The sequence below is a fragment of the Brassica oleracea genome, chromosome C8, assembly GCF_000695525.1.
Source record: "Brassica oleracea var. oleracea cultivar TO1000 chromosome C8, BOL, whole genome shotgun sequence".
Lineage (NCBI taxonomy): Eukaryota > Viridiplantae > Streptophyta > Magnoliopsida > Brassicales > Brassicaceae > Brassica > Brassica oleracea.
Window position 1 is genome coordinate 31,271,493 of NC_027755.1, and position 24,442 is coordinate 31,295,934.

At 34.8% G+C, this 24,442-nt stretch overlaps 4 protein-coding genes across 4 annotated transcripts; 2 read left to right on the forward strand and 2 right to left on the reverse strand.

Moving 5' to 3' along the window:
* Nucleotides 1-1,830: 1,830 nt before the first annotated feature.
* Nucleotides 1,831-2,941, forward strand: LOC106310548 (dehydration-responsive element-binding protein 2F). The gene has a single exon (XM_013747780.1). The coding sequence runs from the start codon at nucleotides 1,947-1,949 to the stop codon at nucleotides 2,766-2,768; it is 822 nt and encodes a 273-aa protein (XP_013603234.1). The 5' UTR covers nucleotides 1,831-1,946; the 3' UTR covers nucleotides 2,769-2,941.
* Nucleotides 2,942-3,559: 618 nt separating this feature from the next.
* On the reverse strand, nucleotides 3,560-5,949 carry LOC106312646 (adenylosuccinate synthetase, chloroplastic). Its single transcript, XM_013750241.1, has 4 exons — nucleotides 5,588-5,949; nucleotides 4,615-5,310; nucleotides 3,976-4,287; nucleotides 3,560-3,899 (listed from the first exon to the last, which is right to left on the reverse strand). Exons 1-4 carry the CDS (start codon nucleotides 5,882-5,884, stop codon nucleotides 3,729-3,731), a joined length of 1,476 nt encoding a protein of 491 aa, XP_013605695.1. The 5' UTR covers nucleotides 5,885-5,949; the 3' UTR covers nucleotides 3,560-3,728.
* A 502-nt stretch (nucleotides 5,950-6,451) lies between these two features.
* Nucleotides 6,452-11,406, reverse strand: LOC106312721. The gene is made up of 14 exons (XM_013750340.1): nucleotides 11,157-11,406; nucleotides 10,379-10,764; nucleotides 10,213-10,306; nucleotides 9,935-10,121; nucleotides 9,599-9,854; nucleotides 9,303-9,518; nucleotides 9,115-9,201; nucleotides 8,474-8,608; nucleotides 8,292-8,405; nucleotides 7,973-8,220; nucleotides 7,814-7,894; nucleotides 7,100-7,331; nucleotides 6,930-7,028; nucleotides 6,452-6,843 (listed from the first exon to the last, which is right to left on the reverse strand). Exons 2-14 carry the CDS (start codon nucleotides 10,721-10,723, stop codon nucleotides 6,553-6,555), a joined length of 2,385 nt encoding a protein of 794 aa, XP_013605794.1. The 5' UTR covers nucleotides 10,724-10,764; nucleotides 11,157-11,406; the 3' UTR covers nucleotides 6,452-6,552.
* Nucleotides 11,407-20,421: 9,015 nt separating this feature from the next.
* Nucleotides 20,422-23,838, forward strand: LOC106307353 (1-acyl-sn-glycerol-3-phosphate acyltransferase 2). The gene is made up of 11 exons (XM_013744287.1): nucleotides 20,422-20,689; nucleotides 21,026-21,148; nucleotides 21,329-21,368; nucleotides 21,464-21,537; nucleotides 21,849-21,908; nucleotides 22,098-22,175; nucleotides 22,293-22,451; nucleotides 22,623-22,748; nucleotides 22,995-23,087; nucleotides 23,186-23,272; nucleotides 23,351-23,838. The coding sequence occupies exons 1-11, from the start codon at nucleotides 20,612-20,614 to the stop codon at nucleotides 23,603-23,605; spliced, it is 1,173 nt and encodes a 390-aa protein (XP_013599741.1). The 5' UTR covers nucleotides 20,422-20,611; the 3' UTR covers nucleotides 23,606-23,838.
* Nucleotides 23,839-24,442: the final 604 nt, after the last annotated feature.

Here is a 24,442-nt window from a genome sequence, read left to right on the forward strand (position 1 = left end):
GATTTGGATTTAGGGTTTAGGGATTTGGATTTAGAGTTTAGTGTTTTGTTGACGACGTTAAAAATATTTTTTTAAAATTTTTTTTTCTGTAACTAATAAGTTTTTTTTACTTTTTTATTTAAAAAATAATAATATTACTTGGAAATATTTTGTTTACTTTTTTAAAAGATATCGAATTTAAAATAATGAAATCCTATTGGTTGGTGAACCCCGGTTCACCCAAGAATAACTCTTAATTTTAACGAGAGTTATTCTTGGGTTCACCCCCTAGGGTGAACCTTTAGGTACACCGACCAATAGGATTTCATTATTTCAAATTCGATATCTTTTAAAAAAAAAACAAAATATTATCAAATTATATTATATTTTTAAAATAAAAAACTAAAAAAATTATAATAGTTACAGAAAAAGATTTTAAAATATATATTTTTTTAGTTGTCAGCAAAACACTAAACCCTAAATCCTAATCCTTAAACCCTAAATCCTAAACCTTTGGGTAAACCCTAAACCCTTGGATAAACCCTAAACCCTTGGGTAAACCGTAAATCCTTGGATAAATCCTAAAATTTAAATAAAAAACACTAAAACCTTAAACCCTAAACCCTAAATCCTAAACCCTAAACCCTAAACCTTTAAATATTTTAGTGTTTAATGATTTTGATTAGAGTTTAGGATTTATCCTAGAGTTTAGGGTTTACCCAAAGGTTTAGGGTTTAGGATTAAAGGTTTAGGGATTAGGATTTAGGGTTTAATGTTATGTTGACGCCGTTAAAAATAGTTTTTTTTGTAATTACTACTATTTTTTATTTTTTTTCTTTTTATTTTTTAATTTTAAAAACATAATATAATTTGACCATTTTTTAAAAGATATCGAATATGAAATAAAACAATCCTATTGGTTGGTGAACGTAGAAGTTTACTTTGGGTGTGAACCCAAGAATAATTCTTTTAACGATCCAGTTAGTACATCATGCTTTCACTATTAAACAAAACTATATCAATCACAACAAAATTAAAAACAAAAAAAAACATAATTAATCAACATTAATTTTCATACAATTATTTTTATTAATTTTTTTCAAAGTGAATGCAACAAACAAAATTTTGTTGACACTTGTGTCTTGTTTTCATTTTAATCTGAGCAGTTTATTATTTCATACCAAACACAAAAGAATTAAAATTCTATTAAATGTAACAGAACGTATTAAAATTCACTTTTATCAAGATATGAAACGAAGAAAAAATCTATTAAATTTATGCCAAGCTTTGACCGAACTGCAAAGAAACAAACTTGGGTTCCAAATGGTAAGAGATTTCTTTGAAAATGTGAATGCAAATCGAGCCGAAATTGCAGAATATACAGAGTCGTCTCTAATGATGCACAAACTTTATCGTTATATCTCTTAATGGAAGGGACATGTGTGAACTTTAGCCTTCTCATCAAAAGTGGATCATAAGATTGGCACTACGACTGTCTTGAAATGTAGGGGACATCTACAACTACAACTACGGATCCTTCTTGTTATAGTTTAATCCTTTGGTAGTAAAAATCAATTTACACTGGGGTCAAAATAATTTTATAGGGTCAAAATTTATTATTAAATGGGGTCAAAATAATTTTTCTTTAACAAAAACAAAAAAAAATTAAAAAATAGTGGGGTCAGCTGACCCCACTCCCCATACACTCCCTCCTCCCCTGGTAAATACGAAGTTGAGATGAAAAAATTAAAACTTAAAAAAAAAACCTATTTTCCGACAAAAATAAGAAATTTTTATTTGTGTTCTGACTATAACAGATGATGAGAAAGCAACGGTCACATGCGCGGGTGAAAAAAGCAATTCTCTTGGAAGCGAAAAGAACCGTGACAATATTTAAACACTCATTCTTCTCTAAGTTCCCCATTATCATCATCACATCCCTCTCTTCTTCACTACAACACACAAAAATGGAGAAACCATCCTCAATGAAACAATGGAAGAAAGGTCCAGCTCGTGGCAAAGGCGGTCCACAAAACGCTCTTTGCCGTTACCGTGGAGTGAGGCAAAGAACATGGGGCAAATGGGTGGCTGAGATCAGAGAGCCCAAGAAGAGAGCAAGACTCTGGCTCGGCTCTTTCGCTACAGCTGAAGAAGCAGCCATGGCTTATGACGAAGCCGCGCTGAAACTATATGGTCCTGAAGCTTATCTCAACTTACCTCATCTTCAGCAGAGGAAACAACAAGGACCTCCTCTGAACAACACTCAGAGGTTTAAATGGGTTCCTTCAAAGAAGTTTATCTCCATGTTTCCTTCTCGCGGTTTGCTGAATGTGAATGCTCAGCCTAGTGTTCAAGTTATCCAGCAGAGACTTGATGAGCTCAAGAGAAACGGGCTTCTATCTCAGTCCTATTCTTCTAGCTCTTCCTCCACGGAGTCGAAAAGCCTTCTTGATGACAAGAACAGCAAGGGAGAACCAGACAAGGTGTTGGAAGGTGATGGTGATAAGGAGAAACCAGAGATTGACCTGAACGAGTTTCTTCAGCAGATGGGGATCTTGAAGGATAAGAGTCAAGCAGAAGCGAGCCAAGTAGTAGAATCTCATCCCACTCTGCCGTGGAACGAGCAAGAAGAAGGTGGAAGTCCATTCACAGCTCAGAGTTTAAGCTGGGAGACGATGATTGAGATGCCAGGAAGTGAAACCTCAGCTATGCAGTTCGATTATGATTTCGAGGACGATGATCTAGGTTTCTCTTCTATCTGGAACTTCTGTGGAAGTTTAGATGAGTGAAAGCTACTTTCTGTAGATCATATTCAGAAGTACACATATGGAGTTAGGTTTAGTGTTTTTGGAATAGTGTAGCTGCATGGGTAGAAAGTGATATGCTGAGAGTGCAGTCTGTGCAGCAATAAAAATGAGAGTCAGTGTACTTCTGAATATGAAATGAGTTGTTCTGTTTTGTTTTTGGTATATTAATTTAAGCATGTTCTTCTTTTTTCATGCAAGAGTTGAAAAGGTAGTGAAAGTCACAGTCCTAAAAGAATGTTAGATGCTTTGTGCAAGTAACCATGCATAAAGCTTACCTACCCTGGTGAACAAACTATAAAGATCAATGGTGGTATTATCAGATTTTACCTGTAAGAAACAAGATGTTCCTTCAAATTATGACCAGCAAGGCAAGACTTTCTGTGGAGAAAATAAAACGACAAAAACTAGTGTTCTAAAAATCGGTATAAGCAAGGCAAACTTTCGGTGAAGAAAATAAAACGACAAAACTAGTGTTCTAAAAATCGGTATAAGCGGCACCTACTCCGTAAATCGGATCTAAAATATTGATTTAGGTATTCAAAAAATTAGTCTACCCGCCCGACTAATCAATAATTCCATACAAAACGCCTACCTACCGCTAACGATTTATTGAAAATCAACAAAAAAAAAACTAAATAACGTAAAAGACATATCACATGATGCATTACCACACTTTAAAAAGTTTCGATGCCACACTAATCATAGAAGCTGTTCTTTTCGTTTCAGTCTATGTCTTTTGGACTAGGTCTTAAGAGTATGGATCAAACATGAAAGATGCAAACTTCAAGAATTCAACTCAACATAGGATTCATCTTCATTCCAATAAAAGAAACAATGCCAACAGATAACATTAATCAAATCCAAAGCGTGTAATAATCTCCAGTAACTTGATGCTTCATCAAGTTTTTTTTCAAGTCAGACAAAAAAAGCCTAACCTAGAAATCATTTATATATAAGGGCATCACGACCTGGCCCAATACCAATGTAATGAATAGGCACACCCACAAGTTCTTCAATCCTCTCAACGTATTGCTGTGCAGCCTTTGGAAGATCAGCGTAGTTTCTGACTGAGGAAATGTCAGAGTTCCATCCAGGCAAGGTCTCATACTCCACCTACATAGTTAAACCAGAGTTACTTATCATCCCCACAAATAAGAATCAACTGACCATTTAGTAGAACAACACTTACTTCAAGTTCTTCAAGAAGACAAAGATCACCAGGGAAAGAGTCAACACGGGTGCCATCACTCTTTTTGTAAGCCACACCAAGCTGAATCTCGTTCAGGTCCGAAAGCACATCGAGCTTAGTGAGATTAAGCGATGCAAAACCATTGATTTGGCAAGAGAACTTCAGCGCAACGAGGTCGAGCCAGCCACACCGACGAGGACGACCAGTTGTAGTGCCAAACTCCTGTCCAGCCAGCCTGAGAAGGTCACCACCTGTGCCCAGATTCTCCGTAGGAAACGGTCCTGAACCAACTCTCGTAGTGTATGCTTTCACCTGACAAAAACAAAGATCATCACAATGCTTTCATATCTCTTTCGTTGCTCCACATTGTATGTTCTCAAAATTGTAAATTCACATGTATTAACAATATCAATGCTCTACAAAAACGATGACTAGGCACCCCCGCCTATGCTGTAAATCGGATCTAAACGAAACAATTTTTATAGAACAATTATTTTAAAAATCGACCTAGATATAAAAAATCGGTCTAGGCGCCCGCTAAAACAATAATCTATCATAACTACTGTCTAGCTATTTCTTGAACATTGAACAAAATCAATGCAACAACACAAGTTTATGAGTGAGTTTTTATATACTTACCACTCCAATTAGATCACCAACAGCTCTCGGAGCGATACCAAGACCTGTGCAGATCCCACCAGCCGATGGACTCGAGGAAGTAACAAAAGGATAAGTCCCAAAGTCAATGTCCAACATAGTAGCCTGACCACCTTCAACCAAAACCTTCTTCTTCTTATTCGAAATCGCGTCATTCATGAAATGAACCGTGTCAGTTATATACGGCTCCAACCTCTCAGCATACCTCTTATACGCTTCGACCTCTTCCCTAAGCATCTCCGGAGTGTACTTAAACCCCGGAAACCTCGCAGCCGCATCCGCTAGCAAAAGATCAAGCTTCTGAGGCAAAGTGTCCATGTGTCTTAGATCACCAACTCTGATACCGTTCCTTATCACTTTACTTGAGTAGCAAGGACCTATTCCTCTCTTTGTCGTACCGATGAACGATTTTGCGAGCTCGGATTCTCTGAGACCGTCCACTTCTTGGTGGAAGTCGAACAAGAGATGAGCACGGTCTGAGACCAGGATCCTTCCTTTGCAGGAGACGCCGTTGGACTCAAGACCATCGATCTCTTTGAAGAGACCTGGTAGATGAACCACAACTCCGTTGCCGATTACACAGGTAGTGTCCTCGTTGAGTATACCTGAAGGCACGAGGTGAAGTGCAAACTTCTTCCCTTCTGAGTTGTATATAGTGTGTCCAGCATTAGCTCCACCCTTGACAACAAAGATTACAACTTTAATATCAAAAGCCAAAACTTTTGATTAGTAAAAATCAGTGTTCTAAAAATCGGTTTAGGCGGCTTCTAATCAATAATCTCATAATCAGTAAATTAGACGTAAATGAAACGATTTTTCTAAGTTGATTTTTTCAAAAGTTGGTCTAAATGTTTTAAAAAATTGGTTTAGACGTCAGCTTAATCAATAATCTCATATAAAACATGTAACTATTGCATAGCCATTTTTTGAACAATGGTAAAAATGTTAACTTTACCTGACAACGAGCAACGATGTCGAAGTGCTGAGCTAAGATGTCAACGAGCTTGCCTTTGCCTTCATCACCCCACTGGCAACCTAGCACACCCGATACTTGGCTCAGTGATTCAATCCGTGATATAGACTCGGTGGCGGTTGAATCAGCGGCGACGCTCAGTGATGCTGAGATAGCCTGACGCTTAGCTGAGTATGAAAGGGAGCTTCGAGGGTGGTTGAGTTGAGGATAACGGCGGTTAAATGGGCCTCCGAGGGCGAATCTTGGCTTGGTGTCGAAGGAGAGAGAAGAGAGAGACATGTTCTGAAGAGAGAGGGGCTGACAAGTCTTTAGGGTTCGCCGGCGGACACTCGAGTACTTACTTCAAACTGTGTTCAGGTGAAACTCAAATGACTGTTTTGCCCCTCCACGTGAACTACGTTGTCTGAATCAACAAAGTTGTACCGAACCGGGTATAACAAATAGATTTAATCAAACCGATTCAAAATTAGTTTCGCAACCAGCTAAACCACAACACAATTGAAAATTCTATAATTTCTAGTTTGAGTCATCAATTGAACCCAAATATGGAGTGAATTTTGGTTAAACCGAGACTAAAACCGGTCTAAGCTATAAAAAACACAAAGCAAGAAGCCAAAGACTAAAACTAAATTAAACATATGATATGATTTTGATGGTATAACAAATATATTTAATCAAACCGATCCATACAAAATTGGTTCCACAACCGACTAAACCGAAACCCAATTGAAATTTTGTAATTTCCAGTTGGAGTCATCAGTTGAACCGAAATACAGAGTGAAATTCGGTTAAACCGAGACTAAAACCGGTCTAAGCTATAAGAAAACACAAAGTAAGAAGCCAAAGAACTAAACATGATGTGATTGATTATTCCTTTTCAAAAATAATGTGTATACGAATGATTCTGCCAGGTATATGTGTATTTACTTCCAAAGTTCCAGCTTTGATCAGCTTGTATTTTGGAGACACTCTTGAGGCAAACCGTAATCTTTTGTCCGGTTCACTACTTGCTCTCGTCTCCATGGATCATTGTGTAGCTTGTAATGCAGAGTTTGAATGAAAGTAGCAAAGACATCGTCGTGTTTCAGTTTAGAGAACTGAACAGCCCAGTCTTCTTCATGTCCAAAACTAGCTTTCTGTCTTTCTGCTTCAAGCAAGATGGAGTCTCGGAACAAGAACCTTTGCCAGAGCTTCTTTACATTAGCCAGTCTGAACTGTATCTCTGTCTCATTGAATCCCTGTTGTAGTTTTAAGAACAAAAACAAACGAAGTGAGGTCAAGACTATGAGCATAATGTTACAAGATTGTGAGAGAGAGTGAGTACTCGGAGAGTGTTTATGAGATTTGGAATGTCATCTTCGCTGACACGAACTGCAAAGCTTTCGTAGTTGAGCATGTTCTCATAAGGTAAGTAGATTCCATCCTAATAAAAAGAGACATCATCTTCAGTTCAGACAGCTCACGTTCAAGGTAAGTTCAAGGTATGTATATTACCTGAATGATGACTGGGACGCATCCTTGTAAGATACTATCTTCCATGCGACCACTCCATCCATCTCCAGGGAACACACCACAGAAGATTGAGGAAGCTATGTCGTTGTGATAGTAGTCAGAACGCGATGGAGTGACAATGACATCGTCTGCATGCTGCTTCCCGAGCTTCCCTTCTTTGTTAGGGCTCGAACCAAACTCTTCCGCTAGCTTCTGCCTGATTCCCATGCTGTACCTGCATTTAGATGTTACCAGACCATTAGGGCTGGGATTTTGAACGGAACCGAACCCGATTAACCGGTTATACCTGCACTAAATTCGGTTTTGGTATGATCTGGGTATACTTTTTCTAAGAAAAGAAGAAAACAAAAGCAACCGATTGTCGAACCAAACTGAACCTAAAATCTTCTTTTTTTTTAAACTACCGAATTTTTAACCGAAATATTCAAAATTAACCGAATTAATCAGAAACTTTAACAAAATTAAACCAAAATCAAAAACTTCGGTAATATTTTCAAAAACCAAACTAACCGAATACCAAACTTTATTTTGGGTGACTTCGGTAAGTTTGATGTTGAACCAAACAAACCGAGAAAACCGAACTACTTGAATCCAAAAAACCCGAACTAACCAAACCCGCAAGTCTAATTATATCCATCTCCACTGAGAATGCTGTTTGAATCACACAATTCGGTTTTTGCTTATTGATTGACTTACGAATCTTCTGGCCTTCCCTTTTCATAAGCAGGTCCAAGATTCCCATTGAAGTAAAACAACGTTTTCCTCTTTTCCCGTGGCCTAAACAAGAAGAAGAAAACAAGTTTCAGGCTTTCGGTTTTAAGAGATTGTCCAAGAACCATCAGACAATATATATACCTATCCCAGTAATTAGCACGCATGGAGAGTGGATCAGGAACTTTCCAAGCAGGAACCACAAGATCTTTGCTAGGGTCAAAGCAAGGATGATCTCCTCTCCTCTCTTCAGATATCTCATCCCAGTTATCACCCCAATAAGCTGTTGTTGAATTTTTATGCTTAGAGTTTGTGTTACCCCAATGAACTAGCATCATACTATTCCATATCTCTTTAGGAGCATAGCAAGCACCTTCATCCCATGAGAAAAACTGTAATAAGTTATAGCCACATTAGCTTTTGAGATAACAATCCAAATTATATGTTTTGCATCATCATTTACCCAAATATGGTCTCTCCCAGATGAGCGGTTCCAGTATGGATATTTCTCGACGATGTGTTCATAAGCTCTTTTGTAGAACTCTAAGGTAAGTGAGCTTCTTAGCCCAGTATGATTCTGCAAGTAATAAAAAACATATAAGTTCTCTGAAGTTTCTGAACAAAGGGTGAGTTTCTTGACCCAACCTGCATGCTAAGATGAGGTGAATCATCCGCACGGTTTATAATGCATGAATCAAGAACAGGAACAAAGAAGAAATCTGCTTCTTCGCCATTCAGTGTACGATGACCGGTTGCCAAAATGCTCTCATAGAATGCCATCTACGAAAATACAACAGGCAATGTTATCTCTCAATTCAAATTCAGGAGATAATATGTTGAATTAGGCCTGGGATTTAGACCCCAACCGAACTTTTGGATAGTTTGGTTAGAAGTTCGGTTCAGTTTGGTAGGCATTTTTTTAAATCGGTTTTTGGTACGGTTTAGCAATCGGTTACTTCGGTTTTCTTCTTTTAGAAATGAAATTATAATCAAATCATATCAAAAACCCAAACCGAACTAACCAAATTTAAAACTGAAATAATCAAACTAACTGAAATTATCCAAAATTTTAACAAAATCTAACTGAAATCAAAAAAAAAAAAATTGTAGGATTTTCAAAAACCGAACTAACCAAATACCAAACCAAAATTTAATTTTGGGTTAACTCGATAAGATTTATGTTGAACCAAATACCAACCAAACTACACGAACCGAATAATTCGAACTAACCAAACCCTTGGCCTATGTTGAATTATCTAATATTTGAGTCAAGTTTAGTAGGAAACCTGGGAACCATATAGATAATCTGTCCACACTGTTGCATTCCTGTCATCATAGATCCTATTAACACATTCAAGCTTAAAATGCCGACCCTGCAACATCAAATCCCCCAACCAGATGAGATTAAAATGTTTTATCATAGAAAGGTTTTTAAAGTTTGTTTAGAAGAAGTATACAAAGTTTGGATTGTGACCTCAATAAGTAAGCTGTTGAAGTCTGGAGGTAGATCATAGACGTATATAAGAGGCCTCTTCTTCTTCACAACAGCACTTAGATTAATGAGGTTTCCAGGGACATCTTTATCACTTGGAACTTCGAGATGTGCTGGTCTAAGCCATTGTGGCCACTCTCCAAACGAGGATAGAGTGGATGGAATACTACAATCTGTTCCAAACCAGCCTTTATCACACTGAAACACACACACAAAGTTAGGAAGATTTAAGATTAAGAATATGCAAAGCTTATGACAGTGGCTACAGTATATATTACCTGGCAGAAACCTCCTCTGCATTTGCCATGTCCAGAGCACTGATTAACACAGGTGCATTGTACAGGCACTTCGCAGAACCGTCCCCAAAGACAATCATACTTACAGTCACATTCCTCTTTGATTTTCACTTTCATAGCATATGCATCTTCCGGATCCACATTGCACCATCCTTGTTTGCTACTGTTTGTTGTTAAAATGTCCAAGTCTGGTTTAGACCAATCCGTCATTTTAGGTTCTCCAGGATTCACAGGCGAGCTACAAACATTTGTGTTAATGTTAGACAATCTTCAAAGCTTGATGACTCAAGAAGAAAAAGAGACAGGTGAGAAACTTACTTGATTTGAAAACCACATGACTCTGGAGCTGGACGATTTGGATATTTGGTTCCTTCTCCACAGAAGCACATGGCTCTTGTGGTATCACAATGTCTAGAACATATTGAAACAACCCATCGACCATATGGCATCTCAGGTGTTTTCTCATAGTTGCATTCTAACTGCTGCTTTTGTGAACAGTCTTCACCTACACAGAACCGGTCAAAAGCAACTTCATTTTAAACACGGGTTGACGATCTATTTCCCCACGAGAAATATTATCGTATAGCAGTACTAACCAGTAAATCCATGGAAGCAACGGCAAATCCCAAACTCATGGTTACAAACACCTTGACCACTACACTCATTCAGACACTTTCTCCCACCAATTGGCTACAAAAAAAAAATCACAAACTTTATAACAAAACTGTTTCAAGAATATGCCAAAACATTAATAATACTTACTTCAATAATGTCAACTTCTTTAGCAACTGCATCACAGCTAGAAAGCCACTGACCGATCTCACTTTTCCATGAGGCATTTCTATACACGACAGCACCGTGTAAGTCAGCAGGAAACCGACGATCAAAGTCAACAACAACAGCAACCGGTTCACTTGAGTTCTTAGTCACTTGAGTGATTGATTCATTAACCGGTCCACAAAGACTCTGAGCTTGCCTTACACTAACGGAATCAAAAGAAGGCACCACAGGTCCAAGAAAGATATGAACCAGTGAGACCAGAACGATGACAGAGGCAAGGGTGGCTATCTGAGACCATGTGCACTTCCATTTCTGGTTAGAAAACATGATCTACAACCCAAAGTTCTGAACTTTTCAAACTTGACCACCTGAATCACAAAACAATTCATGATTAATTTACTTATAACCAATTCCTCACGACACAGAAATTAAGGACGGTACATAATTAAACAAAATGGGTTTTACATAAAACGTCAAAGAGACAGAGCAGAAAACAAGGGAAAGGTAGCCCAGAAGGTTAGGCAATGACACTATAATCACAAGTCAGCGCCTTTATTACGAAACAAAAATAAATAAACAAAAAGGCAGTAAGCTTTGACCCAATAACCATTACAAACATCGAAATGCAGAGAAGCACCCAAGAGAAGAATATAAAACACAGAAACGGACAAAACACAAGAGAATCATGGAGAGTTCGAAACAAGAAAGAACATTGTTGTAAGAAGAAGGAACGAGATAGAGAGAAAGTGACAAAACTCACCAGCTCATGGGTTTACAAAACAAGCTCAGCCAGCAATGGAGGGTGTTGGAGGATTTATATCATAAATAATTAGAGAGAGATTTGAATAATTATTGATCAAGTATAATTACAATAATGATTCCTTGGAGATTGGTAATTATTAGAGAGGGAGAGAGAGAGACGGCGACGGGGATCTCTGGTTGGCTGGCAAGAAGCTAAGAAAGAAAACGAAATTTGATTATGGAAGTGGTCGTCGTCGTGTGCGTCATGTTCTTCCCTCTTCTTTGATTGATTAAACTAATTATTGATTAAACTAATTATTTTCATCGCCTTCCCCCGTAATGATTTTCCTTAAACCGATTCCAACCGGTTTAAACCAAGTCAAGTCAAAACAATTGATTATGGAATTGGTCATCATGTTCTTCCCTCTTCTTTGATTAATAAATTACTCCATCTGGTTTAATGAGTTCTGTGAATTAAGAAAAATAAATTACTTCCTCCGTTTCGAATCGGTTGAAACCAAGTCAAGTCAAACAGAATTTGATTTGATTATCGAAATGGTCGTGGTGTGTGTCATGTAATTATTTGGTTAAAGTAATTACTTTTCCTGATTCACGACTCTTTCCCTGTAATGATTTTCCTTCAACCGATTCGTACCGGTTTTACATACAAAACGAAGCCAAGTCGGACAAAATTGATTATGGAAATGGTCGTCGTGTACGTCATGTTATTCCCTCTTCTTTGGTTGAACTAAGTACTTTTCCTAATTCACCGACTTTTTCGTGTAATAATTTTCTTTAAAACCGATTCGAACCGGTTTTTATAATAAGAACAAAATTAATTATGGAAGTGGTCGTGTCGTGTGCGTAATGTTTCATCTCCTCTGAATAAATTAATTACTTTTTCCTAACCGGCTTCTTTAGTATTTTTCTTGGTGTATTTCATCAATTTTAAACCTTAAACAAAACCAAGTCAAATCCTAATCACAAGTAACGGTGATTAATTAAAGATGGACTGAGTTTTTTTTTAAGTAATAGTCTTACAATTCCGTGGAACGCGGTGGGTGACGCACTCCTTTAAACGGACAATTGCGTAATTTACTTATTTAACCCCCTGTAATGGCACAGTGTTTTGCTTTTTTTCGAGCATCTCTTGTCGGGAATAATTGACAACTAAGACTCACGTGAGGTAGCTAACTAATTAACGTATCGCTTTATCATTGGTTATGATCTCAGCGAAGACTCCGCAAAACTGAAAGTCTCCTTTTCCTTTTGAATAGTCTAAATTTTTATCTTTTTATTTTAGTTGAATCTCATATCTTGTTTATTTAAATGCTGGTTTTGTTGAAATTCCAGCACCAATAGGAGAAAGCCATTGTCCATTTGTAGGAGCTGTAACGCAATCAATTTCAAATATAATTTATATAATTAGTGTCGGTTTAGTATGGACGACGCTCTTCCAAAACTTATTTAATTTTTAATAATTTAAGATTTTTATTTATATTGACATATATATATATATACTATTAAAGAAAAATCCCTATTAAAATTTTGCACTTAGTTTTTTCAATTATTTACAATAGAATGTCTTTGCTATATTAATTGGTGTTAATAAATAAACAACCTAAAATCTAGCTTAAAGAAAGATTAAGCAATATTTTCATGTCACCAACGGTAAATAAATCAACGATCATATCTTTGGCCATTACTGTTCTGATTCCAATCTATAGTTGTTATTATAAACGAGGATTTCATAACAATACATAGGTATGAATATTTTTTATGTTCATTATTAATGAATGAATATATTTGGGCACTAACATCAAAAATATTTATATCCTCATATTCTTATTTAAAAAATGTTTATAACACAAAATTTCAAATTATTTAAAACATGATTAAAACACAATTGTATTATATAATATATAAGCAACCCCAATATATATATAGAGATGCATATCTTTGGTATTGATTTTTGATGGCCATTTAGCAATATAAAAAAAATCGATTTGTAATCAATATTTCATCAAATATATTCAGTTACCATAACTCAAATACACGTAATAAATTCCATTTCTAAATATGGAAACAATAAAAGAATAAATAATAAATAGATTTTGACAAATATATGATACATGTGCAATGTAAATTTATAAAAAAATATAGAACACTTAAAACGGAAAACAAATATAAATTTATAAAACAAAAAAATTAATACCTCAATACAATTGCACTACAAAATGGTGAGACATCAAAAATATATAATATTCACATGAAACTATAAAATGTTATAATATTCTTAATTATTTATTATGTAATAGTTAGATATAAAATATTATAACCTCTCAAGTCCACCTCCTATTGCAATTACGTGACATGCAAACATATTCATGTTATACATGATTAAGTGTCTCTTTGAGTAGAAAAGTACTATGGTTTCTTTCTTTAAGTGTTTTAGAAATGAGTTCTAAAAACAATTTCACAGTTTTGTTAAATATCTTTATGATCGAAAATTATTATCTAAAATTATATTGTTATTAAATTTCGAATAATTTACATAAGTAGATTAATATTAAATTTTTCAACAGAGAAATGAAAACCACTATATTTTGAAAAAAAATAATCTCATTTTTAAAATTTGTATATCTCTTCAATCATAGGAACCACCATATCTGAAATCTATATTTATCAAAAAAATAATATATTTTCTAAAGATTCGATTTTTATTTTTCGGTTTTAGATATATAGGAACCACTTAGTTATTTGTGAATATCAATTTAGTTTTGAGTTTTTTTTTGCTTCGGTTTTGATTCATTGTTGGTTCTCGGTTTATAGTTTCATATCTAACCACGATCCTAAAGTGTTTTTTTTCTTTGGTTATAATTTTTACAATATCACGTCATAGAACGGGTTATAACTTATAAGCATAAATAAAGCTTTGCAATATATATTTCAAATATTTCCACAAACTCAATGGTAAGTATATCAGATCTGGACATATCATTTAGGGTATCTAGGATTCAAAAAGATTCGAATTATCTAAAAATATGAAAAATACCCAAAACATGAAAAATGTTCAAACTCCAAAAAATCCATAAATATTTAAATACCTAAAACTCTAAAACTTTATTCGAAATCTGATCCGATGAACCAAAATATACCCAAAATTTTATCCGATTACCCAATTTTCTTTAAAAAAAAATCAAATTTTACCTGAAACCCAAAATTATTGTAAATCCAAACTCAAAACTTAAAAAATATATGTAATTCCAGAAACATATTTGAAATACCCTAATATACACAAAATATTTCCGACTAGGTCTCGGGTAGGATCCAAACTCAAACAAAAACCCGCGGGTCCAAAAAAAATACATATTAGGTAATTTTCTCTGAACCCGGACCTAGGCATGAGCATTTGGGGTCCCAATCGGATTTTGGTTTAATCCAATCGGGTTTCGGTTTTTGGGTTATCAAAATCAGCTCCATTCGGGTTATATGAAAATTTGGTTCGGGACCGGTTCGGGTTCTATCGGGTTCAGGTCAAGGTTAGTAAATCTTCAAAGAACTGGTACAACCCGATGTACTTTCGGATTCAGGTCCCAATCGGTTCTTCATTTTAAATGCACCTGATTTATATCTATTTTGTAACTAAAAAATAAGTAAACTCGGTTCTTCGGTTTTAAAATACTTGATTTGTACCTATTTTGTAACCAAGACGTAAATAAAATCATTCAAAAAGTAAGCAACATCAACCGTGATCATTCAAAGTCAAACGAAAAATAAACATATTTACTGATAAAAAGAAAACCAAATAAATAAAAACATAAAACGAAAACCAAGTTCTCATGAAATGAAAAACATTATTCAATGAAAACAAAACCAAAATTTTAAAACTTCAACCTTCAACCGCCACCTTCAACCATTAATCTTCATATAATAGATAATTATTTTAGATGTTCAATATATTTGGAATACATATTAGAAATTGAGATCATGTTTGGTACAAGTTTTTTTTGGGAATTTTGAATGTTTCGGGTTCTATCGGGTATCCATTTAGGTTCGGGTTCAATTCGGATAATTCTCATAACCCGAAATACCATAACTTTTAGATGTTCAATATATTTGGAATACATATTAGAAATTGAGATCATGTTTGGTACAAGTTTTTTTTGGGAATTTTGAATGTTTCGGGTTCTATCGGGTATCCATTTAGGTTCGGGTTCAATTCGGATAATTCTCATAACCCGAAATACCATAACACAAGATCCATTCGGTATTTATATCGGGTTCGGATCGGTTCGGATTCAATTTTATCGGATCGGGTTTACGGATTCGGTTTATTTGCCCAGCCCTACCCGGACCCAAACCAAACCTATGTTTTGAGTTGGTTTCGGTTTGGTCTTTGGTCCGGATTAAATATCCAGGTCTATGAGAAAGTTATATAAAATGTAAATATAAAATCTTAAATAAACTACTCATAGAATATATAATTTTATAAATTTCTATTCTTCAATATAATATGACTGTATATTATAATATAATCTAAAAAACTCGCGCTTTCGAAACGCGGTCAAAATCTAGTTAACTTTAACTAGATAATATTCCAAAAATGTGATAATATAAAATATTTTATTTTTCTAAAAATAATAAATAAAACTAATTTCTAATTTAAAAATACTTTTTAGTAATAATCAAAATCTAATAATTATAGAATTTAAAAATACTTTTTGCCCAAAGTTTCTTACTGATATTGAGTTAGCCCTGACCCTGCATATAGTTTACCAGATTTTTCGAAATATAATATAATTATATATTTTTAAATTATACAATTTTATTACTAAAATTTTCAAAAATGTATACAATTTTTTAGAAAATTATAAAAATTTAATCGTAAAATCATTATTTTCTTATATATCTACAAATTTTGTAAATATTGTTTAATTTTAATTTTTGGTAATTATGCAACTTTTACAAATTTATTTAATATATTTAATTAAAATAAATAGATAGAAAAATCTATCTAAGATTATAATTTCAAATATATATACATGCATATTCTTAAATATAATTTTTATGTTTAATTAAATCAACTTTATATTAAAATATTGATATGAAAAAAAAAATTACAATATTAATAAAATTTTATTTTAAAATATAATTTATATTTATCTGTTAAAAAATATTTTAAATTTTTTTTACTGCAGGGAGACACCTAGTTGTTCAAAAAAACAACAACGATACCCAGTCCAGAAGACCAAGAAAACACCAATTATGTTATAGTAGTTCTTGTTTTGCCAGAAGACTTTTAATGTAATCCCAACAAAAACATATCATGCGCATCCTCGTTTAACGTAACAAACTTCATGAACCAAAGACAGGAATGTCAGTTTGTAATTAACTCAATTCATCTATTAGAAACATCCAACCATCAGAATGATGAGATCGTTCTTGATAATTTGACACATCCTAGCTTGTTCGACCAAAGACTAACAACTATACAATCTATGATAGCTTTAATAAAAATTGACTAAAATAAGTTTTGTTAAATGAAAAAAATAATTTTTTTCCGAGGTTAACTAATCTAGATTTATAGTTTAGAGTTAAGTGGTAGAGTTTTGGGGATATGGTTTCAAATTTAAAAAAATAAAAAATAATTATTAAAAATTTCAAAATAAAAGAGGTTATTTTGGTTATTTTCTCTTTTTGAGAACTATTTTTGCGACAAAAAATTTAAAAAACTATTAGAGAAAATTGCCCTATCAGATGTATAAATTACTATTTGTCCAATAATTTGAAATTTCTTTTTCGAAAAGTGGGATGTATATACGTTGAGAACTCTCTCATCCCTCCCTTCTCTCTCTAATATCTTTTACGGAGGTGATGCTGAGAATTCTCAAAACATTTTGTTTGTGTGATCACTAGATCAGATGGTTGTTTCTGGGAAGGGGTGGTTCCCATGACACTGTCTTCACCGGTTTTTGACTTCGGGAAGTGATGGCTATCTTAGCTCCGACTTCGCCGGCTTTTGCCTCTGGGAAGCGGTGGCTTCCTTAGCACCGTCTTCGTCGGCTTCTCTCTCGTATCTCACCATCCTTTGTGGCGGTGTTGTTAGCGAGTGGTTCATACCGGTTCCTCTGTTTTGGGTTCTTCTCTTCGCCTCCGCTTCACTATGCTTTCCTTCGGTCTCGATTGTCTCTCTATCTAAGGATCTGATTGTTCTCTCCTTCCCTTTGTTGGGCCGTTTCACCTTCGAGCTACTCTTTAGCTATAAAGGTGTCTGCTTTTATTTACAGGTGAATCCGATTTCTTAGATCGATCGCAGCGCTCGATTCCTCTTTATCGAAGTGGTGGTTTGTTAATTGATGTCGGCTTCAATTCCCTTTTCAACAGGTGCTCCTCAGTGAGCTATCTCCCTTTGTCGTTGGACGTTTTCGTCTTCGGGTCGTTGGAGTTCCGGGGAAGAATTGTCGTCGGCGTTGAAGCGGTGGATCGACTCAAGCGGCACGTGTTCTTTTCTCATTCTGAGCTTTACACGTGTTTCGAGCTTTTTCTCAAGTCTTTACCGCAAAGGCGCAATTGTTGCCTTGAAAAACTTTAGGCCGCTCTTCATGGGCCTCCTCTTTCTTTTGCGCTTGGACCAACTATTTAGGCATTGTTGGACCTTTTTAGTCTAGCCCTTCTCTTGGGCCTTTATTGTAAAATATGAACTTGTTTAATAAATTTCAAGTTGACAAAAAAAAAAGTGGGATGTATATCACAGAAGCAACAATCTTTCTTGCCGCCTTAACATTTTAGGTTCAACAATACATTCCACATCGACAAAAAGAAAATCACTTACAGAGACACATGCATGCCTGTGACTATGCTACATAAATTAAGACAAATGATCTTTTTTTTGAAAATAATTAAGACAAATGATCTTACATAAGAAAGTTGTAACTAAACTCGACAACTCTGCTTGTAATTATGTTTTCCCCTTTCTTGCAAAAACATACATCCTCTTCCTCTGTTTCTAAGTTATATGGTGTTTTAGAAGGTTTATGTTAGTTTCAAAATATAAAATGTTTTGAAATTTTAAAATTAATTTTAACTTTATTAGAAACTGTTTAACCAATTAAATTTTAGAGTCGTTTTTATAATTGGTTGAATGATTTTAAAATTATATTAGAATGTATGGAATATAATACAGTAAGCCAAAACATCATATATTATGAAACGAAAAAAATATAATATTGGAGAATATTAATAAAGCGGCGAACAAAATGCATCTAAAAATAAATAACATTAATTAAGATCAATTTTTCTTATTTTTTACTTTACTTTGTTTTGATTTTTTATTTGTTTATATAAAAAAATAATATTAGGTTTGATAGATCAACCACCTCATCGATATTCTTTTGTACCGTCAAACTCTTTATCATTAAAAATATTTGAACTTTACTTAAAAGAACTTTCAACAGTGATAACGTATTAAGTCTCATTACACGAAAGATTCTTACACTTTACACCGCACTAAACAATCTGGACCATGTCAATCACGTGAACAGAAACAATCAAATGTATGAAAATCCACAAAGAAGTGAAGTAGAAAATTGACAAGATCGATACGGAAGAAAGTGGAATACTTAAAACCATGATTAATCCGGGGTTTTTAGAATAGAGTTCTTAATGAAAATTAAGAAACTGTTTTTTAACTTTTAAAAGCTAGGACCATGATTAATCCGGGGTTCTTATAATAGAGTTCTTAATAGTTATTAAGAAACTGTTTCTTAACTTTTAACTAAAAAAAACTAAGAACCGGTTCTTAAAGTCCTTACTTTTAAAGTCCTTACTTTAAGTAGATCTGGGAATTTAAATCAAAGCCCACGGGGCCCGCCCCATTTGACCAGCCACGGAGCGGGTGCGGGTCGAGCGTTTTGAAAAAATCAAGTCGCGGGTGCGGGTACGGGTTAAGACTATTTTTTACGGGGCGTGTGCGGGTTGGTGGATTTTGATTTACGAATATCCGCCAACCCGCAAAATAAAATAAAAAATAAAAAACCTTTTTTTTGAAAATTTTGATTTTTTTTAGAAAAATAATTATTTTTTTAAAAATAATTAAAATTTTAAAAAATAATATCAAAAATTACTTATAAATATATTATTTTATAGAAAACCTAATTAAGTAATTATTTTTTAATTAAAAATATAACTCGCGGGTCCCGCGGGTTACCCGCAAAATAAAGCGGAGCGGGTGCGGGTATTAGTTTATTTTTTTTGCGGGTTGGCGGGTCGTGCGGGGCGGGTTGACCCGCGAACCCATGCCTAACTTTAAGAGCCGATTCTTAGTTTTTTAGTTAAAAATTAAGAAACATTTTCTTAACATCCGCTAAGAAACCCATCCTAAGAACTCCGGGTTAATCATGCTCTAATAATCGACTTTTAAATTCCTTATTTAAAAACCGGTTCTTAACTTTTTTAGTTAAAAGTTAATAACAGTTTTTTAACATCTGTTAAGAACTTCATCATAAGAACTTCGGTTTAATCATGCTGTAACATCCACGATAAACCCAACTTTAGAATATGCATGGCAAAAACAGAAAGAAGCATAATTAGTTTGTCTCTTACAGTCTCACTTCGTAGCATACCATGGATATCAATCTGGGTCGTTAAGTGTTTACAAAGATAAACATGTAAATATACTGTGGGCGGGTTTCACATGGGACCTTTGTCGTGAAAATGGTTTAATAATGTTGGCAAAGTTTGAATGCTTGGAGAATTGTTCCGAACAAGTATCTTGCTACATGTTAATGGTCGTAACACGTATGGTCTAAATTCGATTGGAACAATATCTTGCTTTTGATACATCTTTATTTAAACTAGCCGAATGTAATCTTTGCATAAATAAATAAAAAACATGCATAACATTTTTTTACACATGAAAGGAAACATAGGAACTAACTCCTCCATAATTCATATGCAAGCAAATACAAACGGAGTCTAAAACTTATTAAAACCATGGTTAAGATTTTGGGTGGAGAAGTGATCTGAAGATATTTAGACTAGAGATAAATTGTAGCTAATATTTGAACAAAAAAAAAATGTAGCTAATATATTACGTCAGAACTCAAATATAGATGAAAGAAAGTTGGTTGACCTAATTGAATTACAAAAAGAGAAAGGGGACATTTTAAATAATTTACAAAAGAGAGGGGCTAGAATGAAATAAAAGAGAGAAACGCCCATTCCGTGTCCTCGTGATCATCTATCTCACTGATGATAGAAAAATAAAAATAAAAATAAAAATAAAAAAAAATCGCTCCCAAAATTCTAACTGTATCGGGAAACATTAAAATCGCAAAAAGTTAATTTAGCGATTTGTTTCTGGTTGGGGTTATTTAATTTTTCCTCTTTTAAAATCAATCTGCAAAAAAACTTGTCCTTTTGAATCTGGAAACAGAGTTATCATCACATAAGCTGCTTTGGTGTGTTTATTCCATGGCGATGGCAGCAGCTGTGATTGTGCCTCTGGGCATTCTCTTCTTCATATCTGGTCTCGTTGTCAATCTCCTTCAGGTGGGTTTCCTAAAATTCGAAACCTTTTTGAAAAGATTCCGTTGATGTTCTCCTGCGTTTGTAGATCTCCTCTTCTTCTTCTTCTTCTTCTTCTTCTCTGTTATTAGGGCTCCTGCACTGAACATAAGAGTTATTATTGTGTGGTTTTTTGAAGTGTAAAGTTCCTTTATTTATGTTGATTTCTCACTAGACTGAGAGAAATGTTTGTCTCCGTCCGTCTGAGTTTTCTAGGTTTTGGGATTGAAGAAAGGATCTTTTATGTCTTAAGTGTGAATTGAGCCTTGTCTCTGAGCTTCGTTTGATGTTTTTACAACTTTTTTTTGTTTGTTATTTCAGGCGATTTGTTATGTTCTTATTCGACCTCTGTCTAAGAACACGTACAGAAAAATCAACCGGGTGGTTGCTGAAACCTTGTGGCTTGAGCTTGTCTGGATTGTTGACTGGTGGGCTGGTGTAAAGGTATTGTCTTTTCCGTTTTTAAGTATAAATGATTAGGAAGCAGACCTTTGCCTGCCTGCGTATTATCATCGAGGAACAGATTTTGACTATCCATTTTCCATTTAGTTAGTGTGTACAGATGACCATATGTAGATTTTGTTATGACTTCCCTCTGAAACATCCTTTGTCTTTTTGCCTTAGATCCAAGTGTTTGCTGATAATGAGACCTTCAATCGAATGGGTAAGTCCCTGCTTATTGAGAATACAAATTTAAAAATTCATATTTATGAACGAATATATAACTCCAGTGACTATTTCTATACTTTCTTTTTCCAGGCAAAGAACATGCTCTTGTCGTTTGTAATCACCGAAGTGATATTGATTGGCTTGTGGGATGGATTCTGGCTCAGGTACATAACTTAACCTCACAGTTTCATGCATCTTATATCTAAACAATCGTTTTGCTTGAATGCATAAATGGGGATCAACGTAGACTTCTTGGTGACCAAGCTTGTATTTGTGAAATGAGACCATGTCTTGCTTTCTAGTTTCTAGTGAATATACATTCTTCTAGTGAATATACATTCTCTTAGGTAGAAGTTTACAGTCCTGAATGATACACCAATGAGACTATATAGCATCATAAAATTTGCTCTAACTGGATCAATGTTGTGCTGCTTACATCTTTTAATGTATTGTTTCATATCTTCTTTCCTTGCAGAGATCAGGTTGCCTGGGAAGCGCATTGGCTGTAATGAAGAAGTCTTCTAAATTTCTTCCAGTATGTGAGATCTATTAGTTTACTGATGTGCTTGCTAGATTTTGAAGAAAGTAGCAATCTTTGATTTTATTTCTGAATCTCTGCTATAAAGTTAGAAACTTGATAACTGGATTTGGGTTGGGAAAAAGATCATTGCTTTAGGTTCATATACTTCTCCTTTTTATTCTATGACCTGTCGTGCACATACAGGTCATAGGCTGGTCAATGTGGTTCTCGGAGTATCTGTTTCTGGAAAGAAATTGGGCAAAGGATGAAAGCACTCTAAAGGTATGGAATTATATTCTTCCTGTGCAACTCAATTAGTTTTGCTATGCTTACTAGCCTGAAAATGCAGAATCTTCATTTACACTCCATGAGTTATGTGTGTTTCTCTAAATTTTACAGTCAGGTCTTCAACGCTTGAACGACTTCCCTAGACCTTTCTGGTTAGCACTTTTTGTGGAGGGAACCCGCTTTACAGAGGCTAAACTTAAAGCAGCACAAGAGTACGCTGCCTCCTCTGAGCTGCCTGTCCCTCGAAATGTGTTGATTCCTCGCACCAAAGTAAGTTGTACTAGTTTTTCTTTTTACCCATTCTTTGGGCAACTTGATATCTTTGTAGCCTTTATTCGTGGATCTATTTTTTTTTTCTCTTAAGCGTTCACCACATCTACCTGGTGGTTGATATTGTGTTTTCTGCACTAATTATTAGACTTGGTTTGTTTTTATTGTCAGGGTTTTGTGTCAGCTGTTAGTAATATGCGTTCATTTGTCCCAGCCATTTATGATATGACCGTGGCTATTCCAAAAACATCTCCACCCCCAACGATGCTCAGACTATTCAAAGGACAACCTTCTGTGGTAAGCATGTGAAACATATGAATAGGTCATCATCATTAAGCAACATATAGCAATTACAACTTGCACTCTTCTCACAACGCATTTCATAGTATTCACAGCTCTATCCATTTCATTTTCGCTGCAACCCTTATCTTGTGGAATGTTACCTTTGCTCCTATAATGTGTTAGAAATCGTAGGGCTCGTCGGATTCCAAAGCTTTTTGTAACTCACTGACCATTCCCCCAAACCATTGATGGTGGTTTCAGGTGCATGTTCACATCAAATGTCACTCGATGAAAGACTTGCCTGAATCAGATGACGCAATTGCACAGTGGTGCAGAGATCAGTTTGTGGCTAAGGTTAAGATTATGGATATAGTGACAAGATTCAACATAGAGAGAAAGCTAAGTTAAAAGTTCATATTGACTCACTCTCTATTCTCGGCTCTGTGGTACAGGATGCACTATTAGACAAACACATAGCTGCAGACACTTTCCCTGGTCAGCAAGAACAGAACATTGGCCGTCCCATAAAGTCTCTTGCAGTGAGTCTCATCAAAACATTCTCTCTGGTCCATCTATAATACTCAAAATCTCACAAGTCCCTTCATCTTTTCTTCCAGGTGGTTCTATCATGGTCATGCCTACTGATTCTTGGAGCAATGAAGTTCTTACACTGGTCAAATCTCTTCTCCTCATGGAAAGGCATCGCGTTTTCGGCGCTTGGTCTAGGCATCATCACTCTCTGTATGCAGATCCTGATCCGTTCCTCTCAGTCAGAGCGTTCTACCCCAGCCAAAGTCGTTCCAGCCAAGCCAAAAGACAATCATAACGACTCAGGATCATCCTCCCAAACAGAAGTGGAGAAGCAGAAGTAAAAGAAAGGATCGAAAAGATCAAAACACAGACAAGAAGCGTATCAGTTTTGTTATAAGAAACAAAACTCTCCCAAGTGAAATCCCTTAATTATTGTCAGCTCCATCTTGTTTAGCTACTACTATTGCTATTTACTCAGCCTACTCCCTTGTGATTTTTCTTCTTCTTAAGTGCATAGGCATTGTACAACTTTATATTATTAGAATTGGAAGTTGGGATTGTTCTTAAAGACTTTCATTTTCGATATTCTTTTTTTCTTTCTTAAATTCATTCAACAGGGTATGCTATCACAAGAGATTCTTGGACAAGATTTAACAAATGATAGAAAAAAAAGTTAACTAAGAAGACATTCACGGATTATTACATTGATAAAAATATTTTAGTTTTTGAGTGTAATTATAAAACGATGATATACAAAGGAAAATAAATTATATAATTTGTGAATTTGTACTAACATTATTATTTAATCTAACACTTAAACTAATTTAGATTCAATTAAATCGATTTAAACCGTTTTGAACAGTTTAAACTTTTTTTAATTGTATAAATCAAATTTAAAAAAATTATTTTGGACCTAGGCCGGGGCTTAGAGTCTTACACACCACCTATACTAATTTTAAGAACCTTGCTTTAAATTATTCAACAGAGTATGTTATTACAAGAGATTTATGGACTAAACTAGATTAAGACCCGCACCTTGCGCGGAATAAACATTATATATATAAATTATTTTATGTATTATATGTTCTTACATATTATGAAATAATAAATATATATTGAATAATTAAAAGTCAGTAACTATTACATATATAATTAAATTGGTGCGAACGTATAAATTG

Bases quoted from the DNA above. Each gene is read 5' to 3' on its own strand.
- LOC106310548 (XM_013747780.1), top strand. From the start codon at position 1,947: ATGGAGAAACCATCCTCAATGAAACAATGGAAGAAAGGTCCAGCTCGT.
- LOC106307353 (XM_013744287.1), top strand. From the start codon at position 20,612: ATGGCGATGGCAGCAGCTGTGATTGTGCCTCTGGGCATTCTCTTCTTC. The intron at 21,538-21,848 runs GTACATAACTTA...CTTTCCTTGCAG, and splicing joins TGGGATGGATTCTGGCTCAG to AGATCAGGTTGCCTGGGAAG. The intron at 22,749-22,994 runs GTAAGCATGTGA...TGGTGGTTTCAG, and splicing joins TCAAAGGACAACCTTCTGTG to GTGCATGTTCACATCAAATG.
- LOC106312646 (XM_013750241.1), bottom strand. From the start codon at position 5,884: ATGTCTCTCTCTTCTCTCTCCTTCGACACCAAGCCAAGATTCGCCCTC. The intron at 5,311-5,587 runs GTAAAGTTAACA...TTTGTTGTCAAG, and splicing joins ACATCGTTGCTCGTTGTCAG to GGTGGAGCTAATGCTGGACA. The intron at 4,288-4,614 runs GTAAGTATATAA...TGTTTTTGTCAG, and splicing joins TTGGTGATCTAATTGGAGTG to GTGAAAGCATACACTACGAG.
- LOC106312721 (XM_013750340.1), bottom strand. From the start codon at position 10,723: ATGTTTTCTAACCAGAAATGGAAGTGCACATGGTCTCAGATAGCCACC. The intron at 9,202-9,302 runs GTCACAATCCAA...TTGATGTTGCAG, and splicing joins TCAACAGCTTACTTATTGAG to GGTCGGCATTTTAAGCTTGA. The intron at 8,406-8,473 runs GTTGGGTCAAGA...TATTACTTGCAG, and splicing joins CACCTCATCTTAGCATGCAG to AATCATACTGGGCTAAGAAG.